General features: G+C 36.8%; 1 protein-coding gene across 4 annotated transcripts in view; it reads left to right on the top strand.

Moving 5' to 3' along the window:
- Positions 1-24227, top strand: part of AUH (AU RNA binding methylglutaconyl-CoA hydratase) — a 112874-nt gene that overhangs the window by 39138 nt on the left and 49509 nt on the right. For 3 of the 4 annotated variants that reach the window (XM_040540633.1, XM_040540635.1, XM_040540636.1), the window contains 2 exons: positions 15834-15926; positions 16412-16468. The exons of the other annotated variant lie outside the window; for it this stretch is intronic. In XM_040540633.1, coding sequence (XP_040396567.1) covers positions 15834-15926; positions 16412-16468 — 150 coding nt within the window. The remainder of the gene's footprint in view (positions 1-15833; positions 15927-16411; positions 16469-24227) is intronic. 4 annotated transcript variants of the gene reach the window in all.

Here is a 24227-nt window from a genome sequence, read left to right as displayed (position 1 = left end):
CAATTCCTGTCAATTTCATTATGTTTAAAATCCTTACGCTAGTGGTTTTGCGAAAGGCTGCAGCATCATTTTGGAACACAGCTACAGAAGAGAATTTTCTGGAAATTAAAAGCATACTGCATTTGTCTTTATGGGATTAATTTATAACTTGCTAAATTTGGGTGAAGCATTAAGACTGCAGTAAATATGGTATAAAAATAAGCACTGAAAAAAAACTGAAAAAATGGTACTGAGCTGTTAGTTACAGTTCTTAGAGCTTTAAGTTGAGGGGGAAAAAAAAGCAAAACAGCCTCTATTTTTAGCAGTGGTTGCTTTGCTAAAATTATACCAGAATTGTGTGGGTTGTTTTTTATTTTTTATTTTTTTATTAAATAGTAGGAATTATAAGACAATTTGTCCATTACTGTATTCTGCCTTGAGTCTCTTTATTACTGATGTAATGCTATCTTTACCCTCAACAACAACAAAACAACAATAATAATAAAAACATAAGAGAGAAAAACCTTAATAGATCTCTTGGAGCCATGTACAACAGAACAGGCAGGACTAAATGAAATAAAATCTTACTGACTCCCAGAAACCTTGTTTTTTGTGCTTTTGGGGAAAAATCCTCTTGTCAGGGATCAGATCAGCCTATATTTTCTGTTAAATCCATGTTATTCTTTAAACTGGCTTTGGGGACCAGGCTGTGATACTGCTATTGTATATATGTTATCGGCTGAGATTTCAGTTACAAAACAGTTTAAGGCCACCTGTGAAGCTGAATGCAATAATCACTGTTTGCCAAAAAACAAAACAAAACAAAAAAACAAAATGAGTTTAACAGAAAAAAAATGAAACTAAAGAAAGAATTTGGATTGGCGTATCTTTATAATTACTCAATGAAGTTTAGCCTCAACCTCTAATAAATGAGGAACACAATTATTTGTCAAAGCTCTACAAAGAACATAAGTGTAAGTAATCCCACAAATGAGAGGAAAAAAAAAAAGGGAGATTAAAAGTACTCAAGAAAATCAAATATGCCAGTTAAAGTGTGGTCAGGCTTGATTTTTTTGTCCAATGGGAGGGAAAACACCTTTCAAGTGGACTGATGGGGCTTAGATCTAAAAATGTCTTCTTTCTTAGCTTATTTCAATGAAATGTGAAAATCCAGACACATGGTTTGATTTTTGGGTGGTCTTGTGTGGAGCCAGTTGGATTCAGTGATCTTTGTGGGTCCCTTCCAACTCAGGATATTCTGTGATTGTGGTTCAATAAAATAGCAGTTTTAATTGCTGAAGTGACTTGTTTTCTGTTGGACATGTTCTGTTCTAACAAATCTTCTACTACTTTGTTTATGACATCTAAGGAGTTTGGTTCCATAAGTTGTGATATGACTTCAACAAGTAATAATATTTAATAACTTTGTTTAGACGTAACTCACAGCCGTGATTATTTTTTTGACATAATCCAATTTGGAGGTGACTATCCTGAATGAAAGAACTTTGTGGTTGGTTACTCACTGTTGTTTCACGAACGACATTTCTTCTTAGGTGCTTTTTATTTTATTCAAAGCAGATACAAATCTATATTTACTTTTTTTTTTTCCCCTCCTTACAAATTTTCTGTCCGTATGGCTGCTTTTAGTTATCACTAAACTTTTAATTTACCTAAAAGAATGCTCTCGCTCATCCTTCAGAGAATAATCTACTCTCCAAAACCGTCTTTTTTTTTTTTGAAGATTAAAGATTATGTATTCTTGGAAATCCCTAGGTTGTGCCAAACTACATACTATGGATTTTTTTTATACAGGCTGTCAAAACATGATCTCAAAGGTCCCAAGAGTGGAATCAGGATTGTGTAAGCTTCACTTGATTTCTAGTCTACTACCACCCCACTTTTTCATGATGAAATCTGAAAAATAGGAAACAATGATCATTGATAAGGTGAATATTTGGGACTGCTCAGCCTGGAGAACAGGAGGCTCAGGGGGAGTCTCATCAATACTACAAATATCTGAAGGGAAGATGCAAAGAGTGCGGAGCCAGGCTCTTTTCAGTGATGCCCAGTGACGGGACAAGAGGCATTAGTCACAAACACAGGAGGTTCCCTCTGAACATCAGGAAGCACTGCTTTACTGTGTGGGTGACCAAACACTGGCCCAGGCTTTTGGGGTGCACAGAGAGGTGGTGGAGTTTTCTTGGAGATCTTCAGAAACCACCTGGATGTGATCCTGGGCAACCTGCTCTAGGTGTCCCTGCTTGAGCAGGGGGGCTGGACCATATGGCCTCCAGAGGTCCCTTCCAACCTTAACCATTCTGTGATTCTGTAATACAGCGTCTTATGTAGGTATTTGAGTTTCTGAGGCTTCTCTGGAACCTTGGTTAATATTAAAAGTTCTGGTTCGGTACTAGAAACTTGAAAGAAACTGACTTCACTGCTGACTTCTCCAGCATAAAGATACTTTGTTCTCTACTGAGCGTTTGTCAAAACATGTAAGTCAAATATGATAAAAGAATATTCTGTTGAATAGTAAACTGTAAATGGAATTTTATCCTCAAAATGTAGAATACTTACTCTTCACTTTGATAAACATTTCTGCTGTGATAAATATTTTGTGTGCAAGTTTTTAGTTTCTTAACTTCACTTAGTTCTGTTATTCAAAGGATATCTTGATGACCATCACCTGCATTTAAAGGAGAATTTATTTCATCTAGTTCACTTTAAGGATGTGTTTGAGTTTTTAAAAATAGCTGATGTTGTGTGAAAGACACAGCTGTTAGAAAAGTTTGGACTCTGTGAATAATGTTCCATAAATTTTCATCAAGGCTTTTCAAAAGGAGGGAGGTATCTACATTTTTCTAGATAAGATGCAATAAAATACATTTCCTAATTTCATATGCAACTGCACATTTAAATGTTATGCAATAAAAGTGTGCTTAATTAATTCTCACCTGAAATTCATTCTACAGTGCTTGTTTTGCTGTGAAATTTCACTTCACACAGACAAGCAGATAGACATACAGACACAGCCCTAGTGAACAAATTTATCCTTCTTTCTCTACTAAGATGTATCATAGAATTCCCTCAGTTGGAGGAAACTCACAAAGATCATGAAGTGCAACTCATGAATCCACACAGAACCACCCAAAAATCAGACCCTACAACTCTGAATGTTGTCCAAGTGCATCTTGAACTCCAGCAGCTTGGTGCCGTGACCACTTCCCTGGGGAGCCTGTCCCAGTGCCCGACCACCCTCTGGGTGCAGAACCTTTCCCTCACACCCAGCCTGACCCTCCCCTGTCCCAGCTCCATGCCATTCCCTCGGGTCCTGTCGCTGTCCCCAGAGAGCAGAGCTCAGCGCCTGCCCCTCCGCTCCCCTCGTGAGGGAGCTGCAGGCCGCCATGAGGCCTCCCCTCAGCCCCCTCTGCTCTGGGCTGAACAAACCAAGGGACCTCAGCTGCTCCTCAAATGTCGTTTCCTCTAGACTCTTCACCATCTTTCTAGCCCTCCTTTGGACACTCTTAATAGTTTTATGTCCTTTTTATATTGTGGTACCCTGAACTGCACACAGTACTTGAGGTGAGGCTGCACCAGCACAGAGCAGAGCAGGACAATCCCTTCCCTCAACCAGCTAGCAGTGCTGTTCCGGATGCACCCCAGGGTACGGCTAGCCCTTTTGGCTGCCAGGGCACACTGCTGGCTCATACTTAGCTTGCTGTCAACTAGAACCACAAGATGCTTTTCTGCTGGGCTTGCTCTCCAGGCTCTCATCCCCCAGTCCGTACATATTTATATACACAGGATTGCCATGTCCCAGGTGCAGAATTTGGCACTTGTTTTTGTTAAATTTCATATTGTTGGTGATGGCCCAGCTCTCTGATTTGTCAAGATCTCTCTGCAAGGCCTCTCCACCCTCTCAGGAGTGAGCAGCTCTTCTCAATTTGCTTACATTTACAAAGTGACCTAGTATATGTTTGAGTCCTGCATCCAGATCATTTATAAAAACATTGAAGGTAACTGTTCTTAAAATGGAGATGTGGGAAATCCTAGTAGTGACTGGTGGCCAACACGATGTAATCCCATTTATTGTAACCCTTTGAACCCTAGCCATCATCCATTTGCTCACCCATTTTAAAAGTGTTTTTTCTTTAGTGAATACAGTTTTAAAATTACAAATCACGTTAAGAGACTAAATAAAATGTAAATATTTTGTCGAGATAGAATATTTGCTTATTTTGGAGCATCAGGAAGAGTGTGGGAATTAGATGCATTGATTTCAAAATGTATGGATACGGTATTTGCTGCAGGTTGTACTAGTGATTGAGAGTTTTGGACAGAATTCAGTGTTCATTGCCAAATGAGAGATAGTAGAAGCCCACTTTACAAAAGCTGATTCCCATTGCTTGTGGCAGAGACGTGTAAATTAATTTGATTAGGTTTATGAAGATGCATAAAACTTCAGGAAAGTTTAAATCATCAACTTAAGAAGCAACTATCATTTGAAATGATTATAAAATTGTCACCTTAGGAAGGTGTAAGTGTACTGTGAAAGAATGCTGGGTAGTTCAAAACCTGGTAAGTGAATTGTCTTACCCAGACTTTGGTTTGGTTTGGTAAGGTTTTTGAGAGAGGTAGAACCTGCTGAAATGAATGACTGTCCTAGGGTTAAGTGAGAAACTATATGCTTAGACATTTTTACTTTAAAGTTTGCATCTTTGTGATGTTGTTGCAGATATATCAATATCATATTGCCTATCATCTGTATCATGTTCTGTTTTGGACACACTTGTATCTCCTGACTGCTACTTCAAATAACAACTGCTAATGTAACATTGACCAAATCTGTCTCTGCTGGACGTAAATTTGGGCAGCAAAGATAGAATGCTGTAGCATGGAAGTCCAGTGAAAAGGGCTATGAGCTTATATCTCAGGGAAGAACAGATGCAGGCTATAACATGAAAAAAAACATTCACTGGGAAACTGAATGAAATATAGCAGATGCAAATCATATTTGAAAAAGGACAAATTTGTAGCTTGCAGTGCTGTGTATAGCAACCAACTTCAGGCATCATGGTCTCCCTGTGTTGCTGAAACTGTGAAAGGGAGATACTGGCACAGTATTTCGCTTGCTATGTTACGTGGTTGCCTGTTCATTTAAGTGCAGAACATAGTTAATACAGTCCAAGACTGCTAGCATTCTGAATGCATTGCTGAACTTTTGATTGTTTTCCGGTAGTAGCTTTGATTTACTGCTTCTCTTGACATTGAATTAATTTAAGATACCCTTTGACTAAGTATTGTCTGTTTCCTAAATAGATAGTGTTGTCCTTGCAGAGCTGAAATTATGGGCTTTGTCAAATCACATTGGATTGTTTTTAATTAAAAAACACAATACTAAACTCTGTACCATTATAAAGCCAATGAATGCAACATTAAACTTCTCTACAAAGATGTTTATTAGCTATTTATATGACAGCATTGTTTCCACAATAGTTAATACATTTTTTTCCATAATAACTTCCTAAATTTAAAAAATAAAAATAAAAATCGAGAAACAGGACCAGAAAAACAGAGAAGCTGATTGTCCTCCGTCATAGATCTGAGGATTCAGGAAGGAGGTGACTTTGCATTGTCAATCCATTGCTTTGATCTCTGTCAGTGCTTCCCAGTCTTGACATAAGTTAACATAGCTTCAGCTGTAGTTTAGTTTTCATTCTGGTAGTAATTCCAAACACTGGTCTGTGAGAAAAAGAGACTGTGCCCTGGAAATGGGTCTTTAATTTTCCTCCACAAAAAGTTACTATATAAAAAGAAGGGTGCTGCTTGGCCAAATGCTTTATTGAGATTAACGTAGTTGGTTTGTACATTGACTATTAAAATAAGCCTCCACTATGAGCTGCTGTCTGTGGTTTCTGTTCCCTCACTAGGGAACCACATTACGCATTTTTGATGTATTGGGAAACTCTGCTTATTCCTTACCCTGTTAGGGTTTGAAGTTGCATGTTACAGTAATAATAATAACAGACCTGTTAGTCCAACCTCACTGCCTGTAAAAGTTATGGAAAAGATTATCCTGGGGGACATCAAAAGTCACTTGAAGAACAAAGCTTTTATCAGGCATAGTCAACATAGGTTCATCAAGGGAAAGCCCTGCCTTCGTAACCTGATCTACTACTAAAAGTTCACCTATGTAGTGGATAAAGGGAAGGTGGTGGATGTAACCTTTGGATTTTAGTAAAGGCTTTGATAATGTCCCTCACAGTATGCTTCTGGGCAAATTGTTGAACTGTGAGTTGAACAGGTTGGTGCTATGATGGGTGATTAACTGGCTCAATGGTAGAGCTGAAAGGGCTGTAGTGAATGAGGATATGTCTGGCTGGTGGCCAGTCACTAGCACACTAGGAGTGTTCCTGCTACTGTGCTTTACTGTACTATACTGTACTGTTCTATCCCTGAATGAGAGGGATTTTTTTTTTTTTAAACTTTTGCTTTGCCTGTCTCAGTCTCAGGCCCTGTTCATAGAACCAGTTGGTATCAAAAGGGTAGCAACTCTTGACATGATACAGGAAGTACTGTGCTGCTGTGTGCTATCCAGAAAATCCTAAGCTCATTGCTTGGGCCCAGCTGTAGTCTTGGACTTCAGAATAACGTTCAAGTCTTAAATAGCACATGGATTTTGTCTAGGTGTGTGCTGGTTGTTGAGGTTGGCCAGAACTACTTTGATGATATCGTAGAGCTAGTTTTTTATTTGTTTTAATTGTTATTATTATTACTGTGAGTCAGAGAGACTGTTTGCTCTGTAGTGTTCAGTGAATGAGATGTTTGAAACTATTGTGTATTACATTAAGGTAATATAGAAATAAAGCTACTTTAGCATTAGACTGAGGCAAGCAGGTGTATAAAATACTACTGAAAGTTGATATAGGAGAAAAAAATATAGATGTTCAGCTAAAATGATCACAGTCGTAGGGATTTTCATTGTATCATGTTGAATTCTGCTGGTACTATTGTGTATGTTAACTTCATACTAGTTACTGAACAGGTAGATAATAAACAAATGAAAATCTCGTCCCATTGGAGTGTTTTAGCTATTAGAGATTATTGTTGTGCTGTTGTTTGAATTGTATTTTCTATATGTTCTGTAAGGAAGAAAAAATTATGCGGAAGTAGAATGTAAAAATATAACTGAAATAATTTATCCTTGGCATCTTTCTTTTGTTTTTTAAATTCATGTACTTGAATACATGAATGATATGCTATTTTTGTGAGTAATAAGTTCTTAAATGTATTTAGAAAGGATAAGGCGCACACAGAAGGAAATACTTTTCATTCTTCTTATAAGCAGAGCTTTTCTCCATTTGCACAGAAAGTAGATTCTGACATCTAAGGTTTATTTCAGTATTGTTTTACCGAGGGCAGAATAAGACTACAAGAAGGAACATGAAGAAACTGAGGAATCCGTCTGTCAAACTGAAATGTACCACTGAAGATGGATGAAATGTCCAAATTATTTTATATAGTATAAAAGGTATAAGAGAATTTTGGGAGAGTTGGCAACAGGACTATAGCTAAAGGATTTTATAAAAGCACCTATGTCATTACCATTAGTTTTCTAGCTTTTGCTATTATCATAAAGTATATAAAGCACACAGTTCCAACTATCTGTCAATAACAAAGAACCAAGAAGAAATTTTTAAAATTAAGAACATAGTATTCCTATATAAAGTCTTCATTGTGAACTCAAAAGTATTTTTTTTAGGTCATTCACAAGGATCAGTGGAGGAAACTGGGAAATTAATGGGATTGATAGAGATGCCTTAAGAAAACCCTTTAGCTACTGTTGTAAAGAAGGGAAGATAAACTTTACTAATGTCTTTGCTCAATAATGAACTGTAAACAATGTGCAGTAGCCATTTTCATTAAAAAGCAATCGTTCATTCCAGGTACTATATATATATATTGTATTTCATGCAGTTCTTTCTTGCTGTAGATTATCTGCATGAACTTTGAAGTATTAAAGCAAAGATAATCACTTTGAAATAAATCTACCAGCAGTAGCAGTCTATTAAGCTTCTTGCTGAAGCACAAGAATTGGAGGGCAGCTAAAAGCCTTTCACAGCTGTAGCTAGCAAGCGTATGGAAAAGTATTGTGTGTATCCTATTGCACATACAGACCACCCAAACTTAAATGTGTGGTCGTGTTTTTGCATTTCTTGTCTTTTTTTTTTTTTTAACAGATGTAAATACCTAAATTACTTGGAGTACTTTTTCGTTATTTTTTTGCTTTTTGCAGTTATGACAGGAAAAGCTTAGTAGCATTTCTTTACTATTGCTCAAAATTGTCTGACCAATCTTCTTTGCCTTCAGGTTCATATAGGAAGTTTTGACAGCTGTTGCAGTCTCTCTTAGTCATTTGCATTTGTTGCTACATATATTTGATGATTTTCATTGTTACAGTTACCCTGAAAAAGGAATTAAAATGCTGGTTGAAGTAGCTGGTCATGGAAAGCACTTTTTTGATGAAAGTGCTTGCAACTGAAAATGCAAGTAAACTTTGTTGTAGTGACTTGATGTCAGATTTTACAAGACAAGGTACGTGCCTGAAACAGCCGACATTCCTCTCTGAGTACAAAGTTTGTATTCCAGCTTAATGAGTTATTTCCACTGTGTGATGTGGCATATATTTTTTCTTGCTTACTTTCCTAATGGCTGGCCCATCCCTTATGGAATCTACAAATAGGTCTCCAGCCATGCTTAGACATTTTTGGGGCACATGGCTGTTATTTTTGCTAAGGCATTATTACTATTGCATTTAAAAAAATATACTAAAGAACAAAAAGGGAGATTTCATATCAATACATTAAAATTTGTGCTTGGGAAGATGCTGTAATAACTAATTATGGAAACTATTTCTGGGTACATGAAGGGCAAGAAAGTCATCAGAAATAGTCAGCGTGGATTCATAAAAGGGAAGTCATACTTGACCAACCTTACAATATATGATGCAATGACAGGCTTGGTAGATGAGAGAAGTGCAGTGAATATTTTCTACCTTGACTTTAATAAGGCTTTTGACACTGTCCTTTGTAAGATCATCATAGAGAAACTGATTAAGTATGGGCTGGATGAGAAGACAATGAGGTGAATTGAAAACTGGCTGAATGGTTGGGTACAGAGGGTGATGATCAGCAGTACAAAGTCTAGTCGCAGGCCATTAACTAGTGGTGTGTACCAGAGATCCGCACTGGGTCAAGTCCTGTTCAAAATCTTCATTAATGATCTGGTTGATAGGGCAGAATATACCCTCAGCAACTTTGCGGATGATTCAAAACTGGGAGGAGTGGCTGATGCACTGGAGTTGCCATCCAGAGAGAAAACAACACAGGCTGAAGAAATGGGCTGATGGGAATCTCATGAAGTTCAGTAGGGGGAAGTGCAGAGTCATGCACTTGAGGAGGAATAATCTGATGCACTGGTATATGTGGGCTGACCAGCTAGAAAAAGTGGCTTTGCAGAAAAGGCCTTGGGTGTCCAGGTGAACATCAAGTTGAACACAAGCCAGCAATGAGCCCTTTTCACAAAGAATGCTACTGGTATCCTAGACTACGTTGGGAGGAGTTTTGCTGGCAGGTCAAGAGAGGTGATCCTTCCCCTCTATTCAGTGCTTATACAGTGTCACAAAGAGTACTGTGTCCCATTCTGGACTCCCCACTACAAGAGGGAGTTGGACCTACTAAAGAGAGTACAGCAGAGTGCCACTGAGATGGTGAAGAGACTGAAGCATCTCTCCTGTGAAGAAAGACTGAGAGCTGGGACTGTTCAGCTTGGAGAGAAGGGAAGGCTTAGAGGGGGGGTGGGGCCCATTAATGTGTGCAGGGTGGGTGCAAAAACAACAGAGCCAGACCTGCTCCAGATGTGCCCAGTGATGGGACAAGAGGCAGTGAGCACAAAGAAACATGGGAGGTTCCCTCTGAACATGAGGAAACACTTTTTTTGCTGGGAAGATGACCAAGCACTGGCACAGGTTGCATAGAATTGTTGTGGAGTCTCCCTCCCTGGAGATCTTCAAAGGCTCTCTGACATGATCCTGGACAGCCTGCTTCAGGTGTCCTGCTTGAGCAAGGGGGTTGGACCAGATGGTCTCCAGAGGTCCCTTCTAAGCTCAATTGTTTTATGATTCCATCTTGTGCTGCAGGCATTCATATGCAAACATGTGCCACACTCTTCATCTCGAGTTGGGTAAAGAATTGTGGAACTTCTTATATATCTGTCAATTCATAGCATACTCAGGATATGCAGGGTATTTTTAGATAATTCGTCCTCTTTTTTAATGAAATCCATTATTAAGAAGAAAAATAAGCTGCTAGAAATTCCACCTAAAGTTGCTTGTCCTAGTAAGCTGTGCAGCAATCAAAATTATTTGTCAAATAAGCAGAAATGTAGCTCTGGACTAAGTGTTTTGGACATTGTATTGCTGATTCTCAGGCCATTCTGTGTGAAGTCAGTTTCTCTGCCATGTATATATGAATTCTCTTCCAAATTCCATTTTAGGCGGGAACTCCAGTCTTTGAGGGAATTAGAGTATTTTCATTACTATCTTTCAATCAATACTGGCAAACAAGAATTCTTAGACCACTGTCTCTCTATTGGTAATTAAAGACACGTCAGGCTTATGTATCTGGTTCAGGTAGGTGACAGAGATAATGACTAGGTTCTGATTTATGGCTGAGTAACTGTTCTTTCTGAAAATTGATTGCCAGAAGTCACTGAAGTAGGAATAGAGATGGCCAATAAGGACATTTTTCAACATTGTACAGGTAGAGAACAGCAATAGCTAGGGTAGTAGTGTGATCGTGTCTTTTTGATTTTGGTATATAACAAATGCTTTCAGGGCAGACTTTAATGTGGAGCTTTGAATGTTCCTGAATGCTACGTTCTGACTGCTGTAGTTAGTTGAAGTGAAATTGCTTGTCCTAATCTTTAGCAGAATATTTCAGAACTAGAAGTTAATTATATCTGGGGGACCATAGATAATTTGTGCATTGTTAGGGGTTGAATGGGATTCCATAGAGTTTTCTTTTCTGATTGGTGGAAATCATGAACTGCAACTGTTGCTGCAGGAGTAGTGGTGACCTTTTACTCTAAGAGAAACTATGAATTCCAAGTGTGCTGGACCTGCAGTTCTTTAGTGTCTTGATATCCTAGCTATAGGAAGGAATCTCACAGGTGATGTTCTTCATGTTGATTGAAACTGTTGTCAAGCTACAAATATATGGTTCTCATACAAAGCTCATTGACAGCTAAGAGCGTACATCTCAAAAATTTTTATCTAGCTTGCGAATATTTCTTTCTTTTGTACAGATATGTAGTACAGTTGCTAACAGAATACTATAGGTATAAATTTACTTAACAAGCAGGAAGTCACTCTTATGAGGTCAGTGTCTTTGGATTTGATACCATTTAAATCAGTGACTCTTTCTGAATGTCCTGTATTCTAAGTTAATCCAGATGGACAAGCTGTAGATTGACCAGGAATACACTAAGGTTGTAAGTTATGAGAACTCATGAAGTCTGGAATTCTGGATAACCATATTATTCATCCTCTGCCCATTTCAGCAACCCTCAGTAAAGGACTGATAATAGTGAGAGATATTCCTCTGAGGTCTTGGCCACTGTGTGGAGAGCTTATTTCTTACCTGTTATGTAGAATCTGCATCATTTAATGTTTCATAAAGGCAAGACTACTTTCTTGTATAAGGTGTTGCCTTTTCAGGTTTTATTTATTTGTATTTACGTTATATGTGCATATCCTTCCTTCCTTCCTCCTTCCCTTCCTTCCTCCCTCTCTTCCTCTCTCTCTTCTTCCCTCCCTCCCTCATCGGGGGAAAGCCATGTCTGTCAATCAGTGAGGTAGCGCAGGAATAAAAGGAGATTGTTTGGTAGTCACTAAGAAAGTGTCAAGTGTAATTCAGTTTCTTCTCAGATGTTATGTAACTATAGTTTTATACAGAATTCTTTAATGAATTGGTTAGAGGACTACATAGGCACATAAGATCCAGATCACTAGAATCCAGGTAACTTCAACTTTCTGTTTGGGGAATGTCAGTGTCTGCAGTATATGAATCAGTTGTGTGGGCTTTGTGATGTGCATCTGAGAAACTATTTCTTGGTTGAATCCTCTGGATCTGATTTTCATATTCATATGCTGGTCTTTCATTCATCATATAATCATCTCTAAGCAGAAAGAAAATCCTGTGTTAGTCACCAGCAGTGGAAATCTAGAGAAACTTCACTTGAAAATGAAATAAAAATTACCTTCTTAAATATAGTTGTGATTCTTTGAGATTGCTTCCCACACATTACATTTGTCCTTACATGCTTAAATACAAAGTCATCCTCATGTGACAGTCTTATTGCTGGTGTAATTTTGTGGGAGTTGAGATTACTCCATCCTTGTCTTTCAGTAATGGAAAGTAGTGAGAAAGGAGGAGACATCCTAAGGCTACTGGTCAGATGCTGCTGGTCAGCCTAACCTAAGCTCCATTAAGCTACATGTTCATAAGGAATGTATTCCTAAAGTTCCTAAACTGCAAATCTGCAGTTGTTGTAGAGTAGGAAACATGTCCATTTCTTTATATTGCTGATACCATCTTTTCTAACTTTTGCTGGAGCTTTTTCTGGGTTAGTTAGACTTAACTAGCTCTATCATATTGTTTAGTTTTTCTTTCTGAAGTTTTTTCTTTGTATGCCATTAGTTTCTTTTTTCTTCCGTGTTCCTGTTGGTCATTCCACCTGTATCATGACTTGAATGGTCAGTAAACATCCTTTTACACTTGTATTGCTTTATGTCTTTTATAAAAAGTACTGCTCCTGCGTGGGCTCCTCTCCATGGGCTGCAGCTCCGGCCCGGGGCCTGCTCCTGCGGGGGCTCTCCATGGGCCGCAGCCTCCTCCAGGCCACGTCCACCTGCTCCAGCGGGGGCTCCTCCACGGGCTGCAGCGTGGAGATCTGCTCCATGTGGGACCCATGGGCTGCAGGGGGACGGCCTGCTCTGCCAGGGGCCTCTCCCTGCACAGGCCGCAGGGGAACTGCTGCTGCGTGCCTGTAGCACCTCCTGCCCTCCTGCTACACTGACCTGGGGTCTGCAGGGCTGCTTCTCACTCCTCTCTCTCTCCCAGCCACTGTGTAGCAGCGTTTTTTTTTTATTTATTTTTTATTTTTTTGATTCCCCCTTTCTTAAATCTGCTCTCTCAGAGGCACAAACAACATCACTTACTGGCTTGGCTCTGGCCAGTGTGGGTCCCTTTGGAGCTTTTCTGAAACTGACTCTTACCTAACACAGTGCAGCTTCTGGTCTCTGCTCACAGAGGCTGCCCCTGCACTCCCTTGCTACCAAACCCTTGCCATAGAAGTCCAATATTCCAAGCAGCTTTACCCTCAATATTAAGTTCTAGTGACTTAGACATACAGTTTATAATCCAGAGCAATGCTAATTTATTTTTATATGACTTTTTGTAATGGTTAACAAAACAATGTTAAAGAGATTAATTTCTTCAATACTTTTGAAATGTCCTCAGCACAGTGCTATTGTAAAGAATTTGTGTTTTGTTATTCATTCATTGTCAACTGCCACATGTCAGGTGATCCTTTAATATTAATATCCTTGGCAAGTAATGATTCTAACATGATATCAAGCTTATTTTTCACCCTGTGAATTATGAATTTTAGTATTTATTGTTTAGACTGCCGGCTATAATTCTTGAAAGCAAGCTGATATTTAATATTCTCCTCTCTAAGTTAGATTTTTTGTGTGCAATCGTGTAGTTGAATTGTACCATAGAAAATTGGGAAGTTATTTATCATAGAGAAAGTAGGCTGCCTTGGAGTACTGCAAAAATTGTGTCAATAATGTTAGTCTCTCAGAAGTGGAACATAAATGTAGGCAGTAACCACTGGAAACTACAGTTAATAATGAGCATGCCTTTGTGTTTATACAAATGAGTTTTCATTTAACTGTAGCAAAGATAGATTCCTTTAAGAGACGTGTTGTCTGTATCAGCTCTGAACTTGGACTGCCAAGACTGTTCAGCAGATTGTTCATGGTGATAGGGTTATGCCGGGTTTGGTCAGCAGCCTGGCTCTACTAGAAATGAGAGTTGCCTTCTCTTCTTGCCTTCACATCTAACTAAGAAAAAATAGAGAAAGAACAGGTCTTACTACTATTCTTCTGTCTCCTATGCCTTCTGTAGTAGATAGCATATATAATGGATAGCTTCAGCTCTTTTAAGCAACTGCAAATGGATAGTGTTTCAGACAATAATCAGTAGTCTTTTTTGACATCGGAATTGATTCAGATAATCATTCTGAATCATGATCTAAACCAGCCACTAAGAGACTTTGGTTTAAAACATCTCTTTTAATTTTGAATAGCATTGCTAGTATTTTGTTATTTTTTTGGAAGACAATTGGATTTTCATTAGGTGTTAATTTACATAAAAAGATGTTGATTTACAACCAAAAATAGTATTTCACTTAATTTAATACTTTGTTTTGTTAAGCAGTGTGAGACTACCTGTTAGTGTACAAATTTATTTATGATGATACACATGAAGATTTAATTCATCTAAAAAAATGTTATCTGAAGTGTATCTGTTAGAAAGGAAAAAGGTAAGTTTAGTGGAACAAATTTTAAGTTTAGAACTATTGTGCTAAAGAAAATAAGTATTATATATAATTAATACTTTAAATTAATAATTTCTGGTCACATTATCCTTTCAGATTTTAAAAGGAGACAACATTCTGTCACACCTCATTTTTATTTATATTTAGGCAGCAATTTTGTCTTCTTTTCAGTTTTCAGCTAAGATTGAATAAACTGGTCATTGAATTCATGTAGCTGAAAAAATAAAATGAACCTATTTTCTTAGTATCGGCAGAAAAAATGTGTTGCTGTAAAGACTTTGTTCAACGTTTCAACAAGCTGTATACCCAAGTGTTCAGCTAATGGATTGCTTTTGACTATATTTGAAACTTTAGTAGGAAAACTATACTCAGATATTGAGTATAGTTTAAAATTATTGATTGCTTGTGGAAAATGTACTATCAGATATAGTGAAAGATGCTATGTATCAGTTTATTTTTCAAGTAAAAATACGTTTTTCATCAAACTTCTTAGATTTTGTGGTGCAGAGGGCAGAAAAGAACTTAAAGTCATTCAAGGTGAAAAACAATACTCCAAGTTGAATGTTTAATGCTAGATTTCCCTGTGTCAGAACACTGATGATAAATTAAATACAAATCATGCCATGGTCCCACAGGCCTCGGTAGCCCTGTTACCTGCTGTGTATATTGGCAGTATGTGCATCTGTTTATCAGATTGAAAACTTTGACACACTCCATTAAATTGCTAGCTGCTGCTTTATAGGAGAAAGGGGCAATAGTGGTGGCCACACCACATCTGGTAATATTAAAACTTAAGAGCACTTCCAACTATGCCATCATCACAGTTAACTGTGATAGGACGTCTGTATTTCAAATGGGACTGGTTTTGCATATCCCTTCAAGTATTCCTGTTTGTTTACTTCTGCATTGTATGTTTTTGGGGTTTACTGTTCAGATTTTTGCCAAAAGTGAGCAAAAAGAATTGCAAACCAATTAAGCCACAGAATAATTAGAGGGGAGAGTCAAGTTCTTTGCCAAAGTGTTGCTGAACAATCAACTTTTATACCTGTATTGTTTTATGAACCATTTTTTATTCCATAGCATGACTGTACTTCAAACAAAATGTAATGAAGTGGTGTTTTGGAGATGTTCTTTATGAGGTAGGCTTAAGTGCTACTTTTTTTCCCCAGCTAATCTTCCCGTACCGACCATTGCTGCAATAGATGGAACTGCATTGGGTGGTGGCCTCGAACTTGCTTTAGCCTGCGACATAAGAGTGGCAGGTAAATATGAATCCTGTTTATTAAACGTAGGATTATTAGTGTTGCAGAAGGCTTGACTAATCTTTGCCTTGGCAACAGTCTTTTAAAACTGATTTTATTTTCTGACAATGTTCATAACCAATTACAAAAAGGGATTTTGGCTGAAGTACTTGCTGATGGTTAATTTCATAACACTTATTATTGATAGCTAGAGTATTTTTGCTACAGGTTTTACTTTATTCTTATTTCCCATATTAGCGTACTTGTTATGTGTAAATTAATAAACTACAGAACTTGCCTTGGTGGGAGTAATTAGATCTTTTAATAAAGGCAGAACAATTAATTCTATTTAAAGATATTTCTCACAAGTGAGTGTTTATAGAGTGATTTGTTGTTCTTTTTGAAGAAAATGTAACAAATGAATACCCTTGCAGGGCATTATTACTTTTGCAAGTTGTTTTCCTATAGATTATAGTAATAAATCATTTACACTTTTATTTTTTCAGCCTCTTCTGCTAAGATGGGCCTAGTTGAAACAAAGTTGGCAATCATTCCAGGTGCAGGTATGAAAGTTTTGCTTTTTTTTCCAGAGAAAATTAAACAATGCATGCTCTTGATACTTGATTTTAGATTGTTTGCAAACTTCAGCTTATTTTTGTATTTCCATTATGGATCATTGGCCTGTTTTTAAAGCTTATTGCTCATGCTACTTACTGAAAATTAATTAAAAGTGTTTTGCTCATTTTCAGGGAGTGGCACTTGTATTTTTTTTTCAGTCAAAATTGCTTTAACTAAAGCAGTATTAAGTGATTCTGTAAATGAGATTTGATGTCTTGATATGAAGCCTGAGTAATTTTGTTGAAGATCAGGCTAGGAAAAAAAGGTAGTGTTAACTATCAGTGTACAAAAATGGTAATTTAATTAATGACCACTTTTATGTACTATCCAGTACAAACTCTGTTTTCATGCTACTTGGGCATTGGTTGTAAAGAATTTAAAATCGGAATGTATAGTGGAAATAAATCTTTTGTCTTGCCAAACATTCTTTTCTATTATTTATGTGGAAGGCCAGCTCACTGTTTTTTTTTTTTTTTTCTGGATTCATAGGGAAGTAAATTTACAGAATAAATAATATTTGCCAAGGCCTTTGTGTTATGACACCTTTTGTTTCTTTACTTCTTTCTTTATTTTTATTTTTTGATTTTATGGATAAATCATTCCCATTAAGATATCTGCCTTTCTGGGAAAGGGACAATACCTTGGACATAATCCTCCTGACCCTACTCAGCTTTGGCCATTGTTTCTGGAAGATCTGAGGAACTATATACACTTTCTTTACACCTGTTTTCTTTCTAATAAGTGGAAGCTATTTTGAAAGCACCATGTCTAATTTTAATGAACAGTGTTGTAGCTTGTGTAGAGGGGAGAGTAAAAACTACCATAATGGTAACACTGATATGAACTTTGTCTAGGAGACGCTCCTGTCCTATCACTAATACAGACAATTATTGTCCAATTTGAAAGGCTTTTTTTATTATGGTTATTGTCGAGTTGTGATTTCAGTAAATATTTTCTCCCTATCTCTTGTTTTTCTCTGTGGTCAGAGCTACATTTTGCATAAGGATAACTGAGTTGATGACCAGACCCTTTTTAGCAGTGGGTAAAGATGAATTTTATAGATGGTTTTAAGGATATATTTCCTTCTGGTGTTGTTGTCATGAGATAGTATACCTTTGCAGTATGTTCCGGTGAAGTAAAAGACAGAAAATGCCATTTTTGGGGGGAAACTTTTTCCACTTTGTCCTTCCATGCCACCTTCTACCAAGGAATCTTGCAGGCTAGTGTCACACACATGCTCCCAAGCTCAAGATAGTTTCGGTATTCAACTTACTGAGATTGTCTCAGGTTTCCTTATCTTCTGTTACTTATAGATGTTTTAAATTTGTCATGCTTTCACCTTAAAATGCTAAGCAACTGACTTCATAATGAGTTTCTTTGGGGGTTTCATTCAGAATGTGTTACTACTACCCAGAGACTGAGGTCTGCGAAATCTTTTGTTTTTCGCATCCTAAAAACATACTTTGGAGATGTGTCTTCACCTCCTTGAAAATATGACATATTTCAGCAAGTTACAGTGCCTCTTGTGAAGTTTCGGAGTATGTTCAGTGATTAATTTTTCCCTGCTCCTATCAGCCTGTCAGACTATTTTTGCTGAGTGTATTTGAGCTTATCACAACTTTCTCCTGATCAGCCTGCACTTTCACTGCCCTTACCAAGCACTGAGAATGTTTCAGCTCTTTTCACCTCCTGTCATGGAACTAGCAACTGGTCATGCTTTGTGTCTTCAGAAAGTGAAGGAATTGTATGTGTGTTATTTAGGTAGAGAAGTCAGAAATGTCCACTTGAACTTTAGGCTTCATGGGTAAAGCAAATATTTTCTTACAGTGTTTACTTCCAGCTGCTCTGAGTTGAAGGAGGACTGGAAATTGCAGCTGAAAAGAGAAACGTAGCCATTAAGAGATCTCAACAGGTTTCTGCTACCATCTAGTACATCTGAACAAATACTCACTGACAAAATATGTTGCTTCTTCTGAGTGGGTCCATACAGCGTGGCAAGCTACTACTGTTTTTATACTACTGTACTGTCACATGTATGTAATAGATGTGAAGATTTTAAATTAGGTGATAATTAACAAGTTTGTTTAAGGTCATATGAAAAACTTCTTTATAGTGTTCTTTTTTTAAAAGTTACATACAAAAAGTTACATTAGAAGCATTTTGTTGGAATGTAATAGTCAAGTTTTAAAGTATCTGAGCAGATCAGCTGTGGCGTTCTGGACCTTGTTGCATACTGTGTTGAATTCCACCCTGTTTTAAAATATGCACAAGAAAGGACGTAGTCAGGTGCTATCTAGTGAGCAACCAGTTTTAACATAAATTGCCCAAGTGTGAGAAATTTTTCTTCTGAGTATGCACAAATGTATTGCAGCATTGTAAAGGCTAAGGTTGAGCAGCAATTGAATCCTGGTTAATACACAGAAATGAATTGTTCCTTCTAAGACTGCTGAGGATTTCAACCAAGTAGGCATTTCTAGAGCATGCCTTGTCTGTGCTAGCATCTTGAGTCTCCTCAGAGATACCATTCATGGTGGATGGCAGAGCAAAAGCTAGTGGGAATAATAGCAGTGCCTCCTTTGCTTTGTTCACAGAACAGCTCAAAATGTGAGGGCGAAAGATTGAATCTCCTGCCTTTGGAAATTTAAATCCCGTTCTCTCTCCACTATGAAAAAAGCCTTAGCTGCCAAGCTGTGAGTTAGGGAAGGTAGAAAATCTTTCAGTTTTTCCTGTTAAGTACATCCCATTGTCTACTAAGGAAATCAAGATTCAGTGAACTAGAGGAAATGTGTAGCAGAGAGAAAACGGCTTGGTAGCTCAGTGCTGGGTAGGTTACCTGAGAATGAACATTAATATTTTTGTTTTCTTTACAAAGTCTGCCAGTTGCTGTTTATTACACAAGTAGTCTTATGTTACCACACCATGCATGTATGTCAGACTATCTGTATTTGTTTTTTCAATCCTTTGTCTTCCTCAATTTTCTTCCCTATGTACTTTGGGTCTCTTGGAGAGTTGCAGTCTAGTTTGACTAAAGAGCAGTGGTTGCAAAAAAAGATAGTCCCTAGAATTGTATCAAAAGGAAGATGAAGTAACCTATTCTTGGACATAAAAGAATTGGCACAGGAGGGAAGTATTGTTGATGATGGCTGTGGAAAATGTTTCAGTCAAAATACTTGTCTCACTCAGCAATGAGTCCAGATTTCATGGGAAACCAGATTTTATTAGCTCTGTTGTTTAAGGAGATGCTTGTTACCAGCCAGAGTGACTTTTCTCAGTTGTTGTTTGCTAAAGGAGCTGAATTTTTTGATTTCTTAGTCAAAAAGCCATTTGAACACCTTATTTTCTGTGTAACACTGTAGTTCTGTACAGGACTCAACATAGCATAGGAAAGCTTTTTTACACAAAAAAAACATGTTCTTTCTCTCTCTGTTGTTACTTCTAAAACTTACGTAAAAAGGAAGCCAACCTCTCTCCGTAACTGAATGTAGTTTCTAGTGTCTATCTACTTGCAAAAGAAGAATTTCACAGTGACAAGTTTCTTATCTGAAAATTGCCTTTTGGAGCACTCACACTGACCTTCTTTTTCCACTTTGTGGCTTTTTAAAGCTATCTCCATCCATGGTTCATTTCTGTTTTTTATATTTAGTCTTTCACTACGGATATCATATTGGGCCTGCAGCAGATGCATGATGCCTTGGTGACAGATCTGCTTTTATTTGTTAGTATCTTATTTGGATACCACTCAGTAATAGATCTGTTAGGAGAAGATAAAAATGCTTGTAAACAACATACTTAAACATTCTTATTATGTTAAGAGAATGAGATATGATTGTTTGATGAGAGGAAAATACTCTGTGCCAATAGGAAGTGAGAAAGTCGGGTGAAAAATAACTTGGATTTATTTTATGCAATTTTTTTTCATGGAAAATTTATGTATAAAGCTGAGATATTGGTATACATCAACGATTATGCTTCCATAAAAAAAAGATATGATAACAGAACTTCATTGGAATTAATATGCTCATGTCAGCAGATAATATGACCCAGCTAGATTAAAAATGTAGCTACTGGCCTGCATACTTACAGCTTTCACTCCTCTTTTTAATTTTGTTTTGAAGACATTTTAATTAGCAAGACTTCATTCAAATCATCAAAGCAAATCTTGCCTTTGTCCTCCCCTCCAAACCAAAAAGAACCCCACTACTTCATTACAGAGCTCTCTTCCACATTCATGATGAACAATGCAGACTCTAAAGATGAAATAAAAATCCAACACACAATCCCAAGGAGTATGCTTTCATTGACAATGTTCGGTTTAAAAGCATATTTTGCCAGGAAGTCTTAAAAAAAAAATCAGTTTCTTTGTTAATGTAGATTGTGTCTTTGTTTTGCATTTTACAGTGACTGTGAACCTTCTTTTCCAGAGGTGAAACCAAAGCTGTGTTGCATAGCATGTTGGACTGTTTTTTGTCTTTAAAATACATAGCAAGGGATAAGTTTAATGGCAGCATTTATGTGATTTATGTGTTCTTCTTCTCTTTCCACTTTGGTAACAGTATTGTTTTGACTGTTTTTCTAGACTTTAAAATGTGTTTGAGGAAGTTATGGTACTTGATGAGAGAGGAAAACACTAAAAATTAATTTTCATTGCACAGGAAGAAAAAGAGAGTAAGAATGAAAACTGAATTTAGGTAATCATTGTGTATTTTCCTTATCTCTTGAATTATTCATCATTCACTTTTAAAAACAATGTGAAGGTTTCTGTTACAGGATTTATTTTAGAGTTGAAAAAAATACCCTATTTTGGATGAGAAAGGTGTCAAGGGAGTTTCCAGATGTGAAAAACTCATACAGAATGTGATACTGCTAACAGCAGAAGTTGTACAATTCAACCAAGTGTAAAGGTTAAATAATATGTCAGACATTTCAAGTTGCAATCTGATGCACCTTAAAATATATTGTCAGTATGTTCTTTAGATTTATATACTTTAGTTAGTTCTACACTAATAGGAATAATTGTGTTTAACAAATACTGAAAAATTAAGGTGTTGTGGTAGGACTTAAAGGCTTTTGAACGTTAATTGTAATTTTTCTGCATGTAGGTGCTACATGATGGTGCATCATTACAGAGATATCTAGAAAGAAAAATCTGCTTGTTTAATATAACTTTATACCTCTTCCCCAAGGAATCCTCTGCCTTTCCATCCCATCTTTATTCTGGCATTCACTGGATGTACTCTCGTCATCATATTTACTTTTTCCTTAAACTCTCTCTAGTTCTTAGATATACAATTTTTTCTTATTATGTGAAGACACCCTTTGAGTCCTCTTACCTTTTTAAAGTTCAATTCTTAGTCCTATGACAATTGAGTGACTGACTGGAAAAAAAAAGCGAAGCAGCTTTGAGTTTGTTTCTCTTTATTTTCAGTTAATCCATAAACTCTGTTATGATTTCTCTTACTTTGCCTGTTTCCTTATCTCAAACTTATGTCAAAGTTTTAATACTGTAAATTCCCCAAATTAAATGCTGGTAGAAGACATTTTAAAGGATGCCTCTTAACCAACGTCTTCACCATTTCATCAATATATATTTTTAAAATTTTATTTACTGAGGAACAACCAAGAAAATAAACTTTTTTTCTTCCCCCCCAACTAAAAAGACTTTTAATTTAATTTAATTTAATTAATTAATTTATTTATTGTTTATTGAGGTCTAACTGCCTGCTGTGTATTTACAATCCTATTGTGATTTGATATAACAAAAAAACTAAATTAGTTACTCTGAGAACATTTATCTATATTTTCTTCAATCATCTGAAGTCTAGAAAGCTTTATTTGCATTTTAATATTTTGTAATGTTTATTTTATGCATCGTGTTGAATAGATGGCCTCAAGTAAAATATTCCTAATAGCGTAGAAAACAGATGTTTGTACATCCACTCTTTTCTCAAAGTAATTAAATGCAATATATAGAATGCTGGTAGAGAGAAGTAAATTCTGCTTCTGTAAGTTAGGGAGAATTGTGGTTCTTATGTTTTCTTCTTCTTAAATAAAAATAAGCTGATTTTCATCAAATGACTCATTTTCTCCCTAGCTTTATGATCCCTTTTAATGGTGATGATGTTGAGATGAAATTTTAAAATGTCATGCAATACTAGCGCTGCAAAAGCTTCATACATAAAACTAATGTTTTTCAAATTTTATTTACAGTATCTCTGTATAAACAGAATACTTTGTAAGAAGTGGTAATGTACTGCAGAGCAGAAGATGATAGGAGAATGCCACATCATCAAAGCTGTTCCCCATATTCACATGAAACATACAGTACTTTTGCAGTGATACACAGTAATCTGCTTTTCCCTTTGTGTGCTAGCCATAGAACACTTTCCAAAATCATATTAAAAACACAACTGATTATTCGTACAGAAAAAAGAGTTAACCAAGGCTATCATCAGTGAACCCAGTGACTGGAACTGTATAGAATGTGTTTGAAATACCAAGTTCAGTGTGAGAAACTGACTGCTTCTGACATGCCAGTTGTTTCTGCTAGCATGCATTGCAGAACGTTTCTTCCTGACCTAAATTTGGAAATATGTTGTTTACAAGAATTAACTGTCATGAGTTTCAGAAGTTTCAATGTCATAAGGAGCAACACTGCATCCCCCACTGTATCTTTTTAAAAGTTTGGCCTTTGATGCTGCAGAAATAAAATAAGAATAAAAGAAGGCCCCAGAAGCCAAGCTGAACACTACAGGAAGTGTAAGAGGAGAGAAAGGAAATTTTCTTGGCCTCAGAAAGCAAAGCATGGAGGGCCTGGCATTACTATAATTTACACATGGAGAAATCAGATATTAGCAACAAACAATGATGTAGTCTTGTTGTAACCTTTTTAATGTCTTGTGAGTATAAAAACATTGTTTTTCATATTGAGATTGAATTTTGGAGTAGTTTTTTTATTGAAATCTAGGATTAAAACTTCATTCTTACAACCTGAGTGACATTATCAATCATTATTCTCATAGATACATTAGTAGATTTGCTTTCATCAGTTTGAAAATTGCGTTGTGAGATTGATGGATTGCTCATTTTTGAATGACAACCAGAAATACGAATAAGTGTAACAAAAAGTTTGGTTTCTTTGATCCTCCTTAAATCATGTAGATTTAAGTCCCATTCAGATTCTGTTTCAGTTAGCGTGGGTTGTACTATCACATTCATATCTTTTTCAGACCATTTGTGTGACGTTGGAAACTAAGGAGCGAAGCTTTGAAAAGAAAGCAAACCTGAACTTTGCATTTGCAATTTGACTTTGTGGCCATGTATAGAATAGTATGACATTGACTGGAAACCACAGTTTAGGTAGAGTGTAACAATACCATGTTTCACAGCAAGGCGCAAACTAGGATATATTCACATGGGGTACTCTAGTGAAAGGAGATGGAAAGGATAAAGTAAACAGAGAAAAGAATGATTGAAAATGCTGCAAGGTAAAGAACCCCTTATTTTTCCAAAGCCAGTTAAAATTTAAAATGATATATATACACTGTCTGGCAGCTAATCAGATAGATGAGTTTTGTATTCAATCATGGGAATCCAGCAGAGTTCAAGAATGCCTTTGATGAAATGCATGAAGTTTGGAATTAATATAAAAAGTTGTAGGAAGCCAAAAGTACTTCATATAATACCACCCTTTTTACTTTTTAAAAG

Source organism: Cygnus olor, chromosome Z (assembly GCF_009769625.2).
Source record: "Cygnus olor isolate bCygOlo1 chromosome Z, bCygOlo1.pri.v2, whole genome shotgun sequence".
In the NCBI taxonomy this organism is placed as follows: Eukaryota; Metazoa; Chordata; class Aves; order Anseriformes; family Anatidae; genus Cygnus; species Cygnus olor.
The sequence above is the reverse complement of the archived record's forward strand: the minus strand, read 5'-3'. Positions and strand labels throughout refer to the sequence as shown.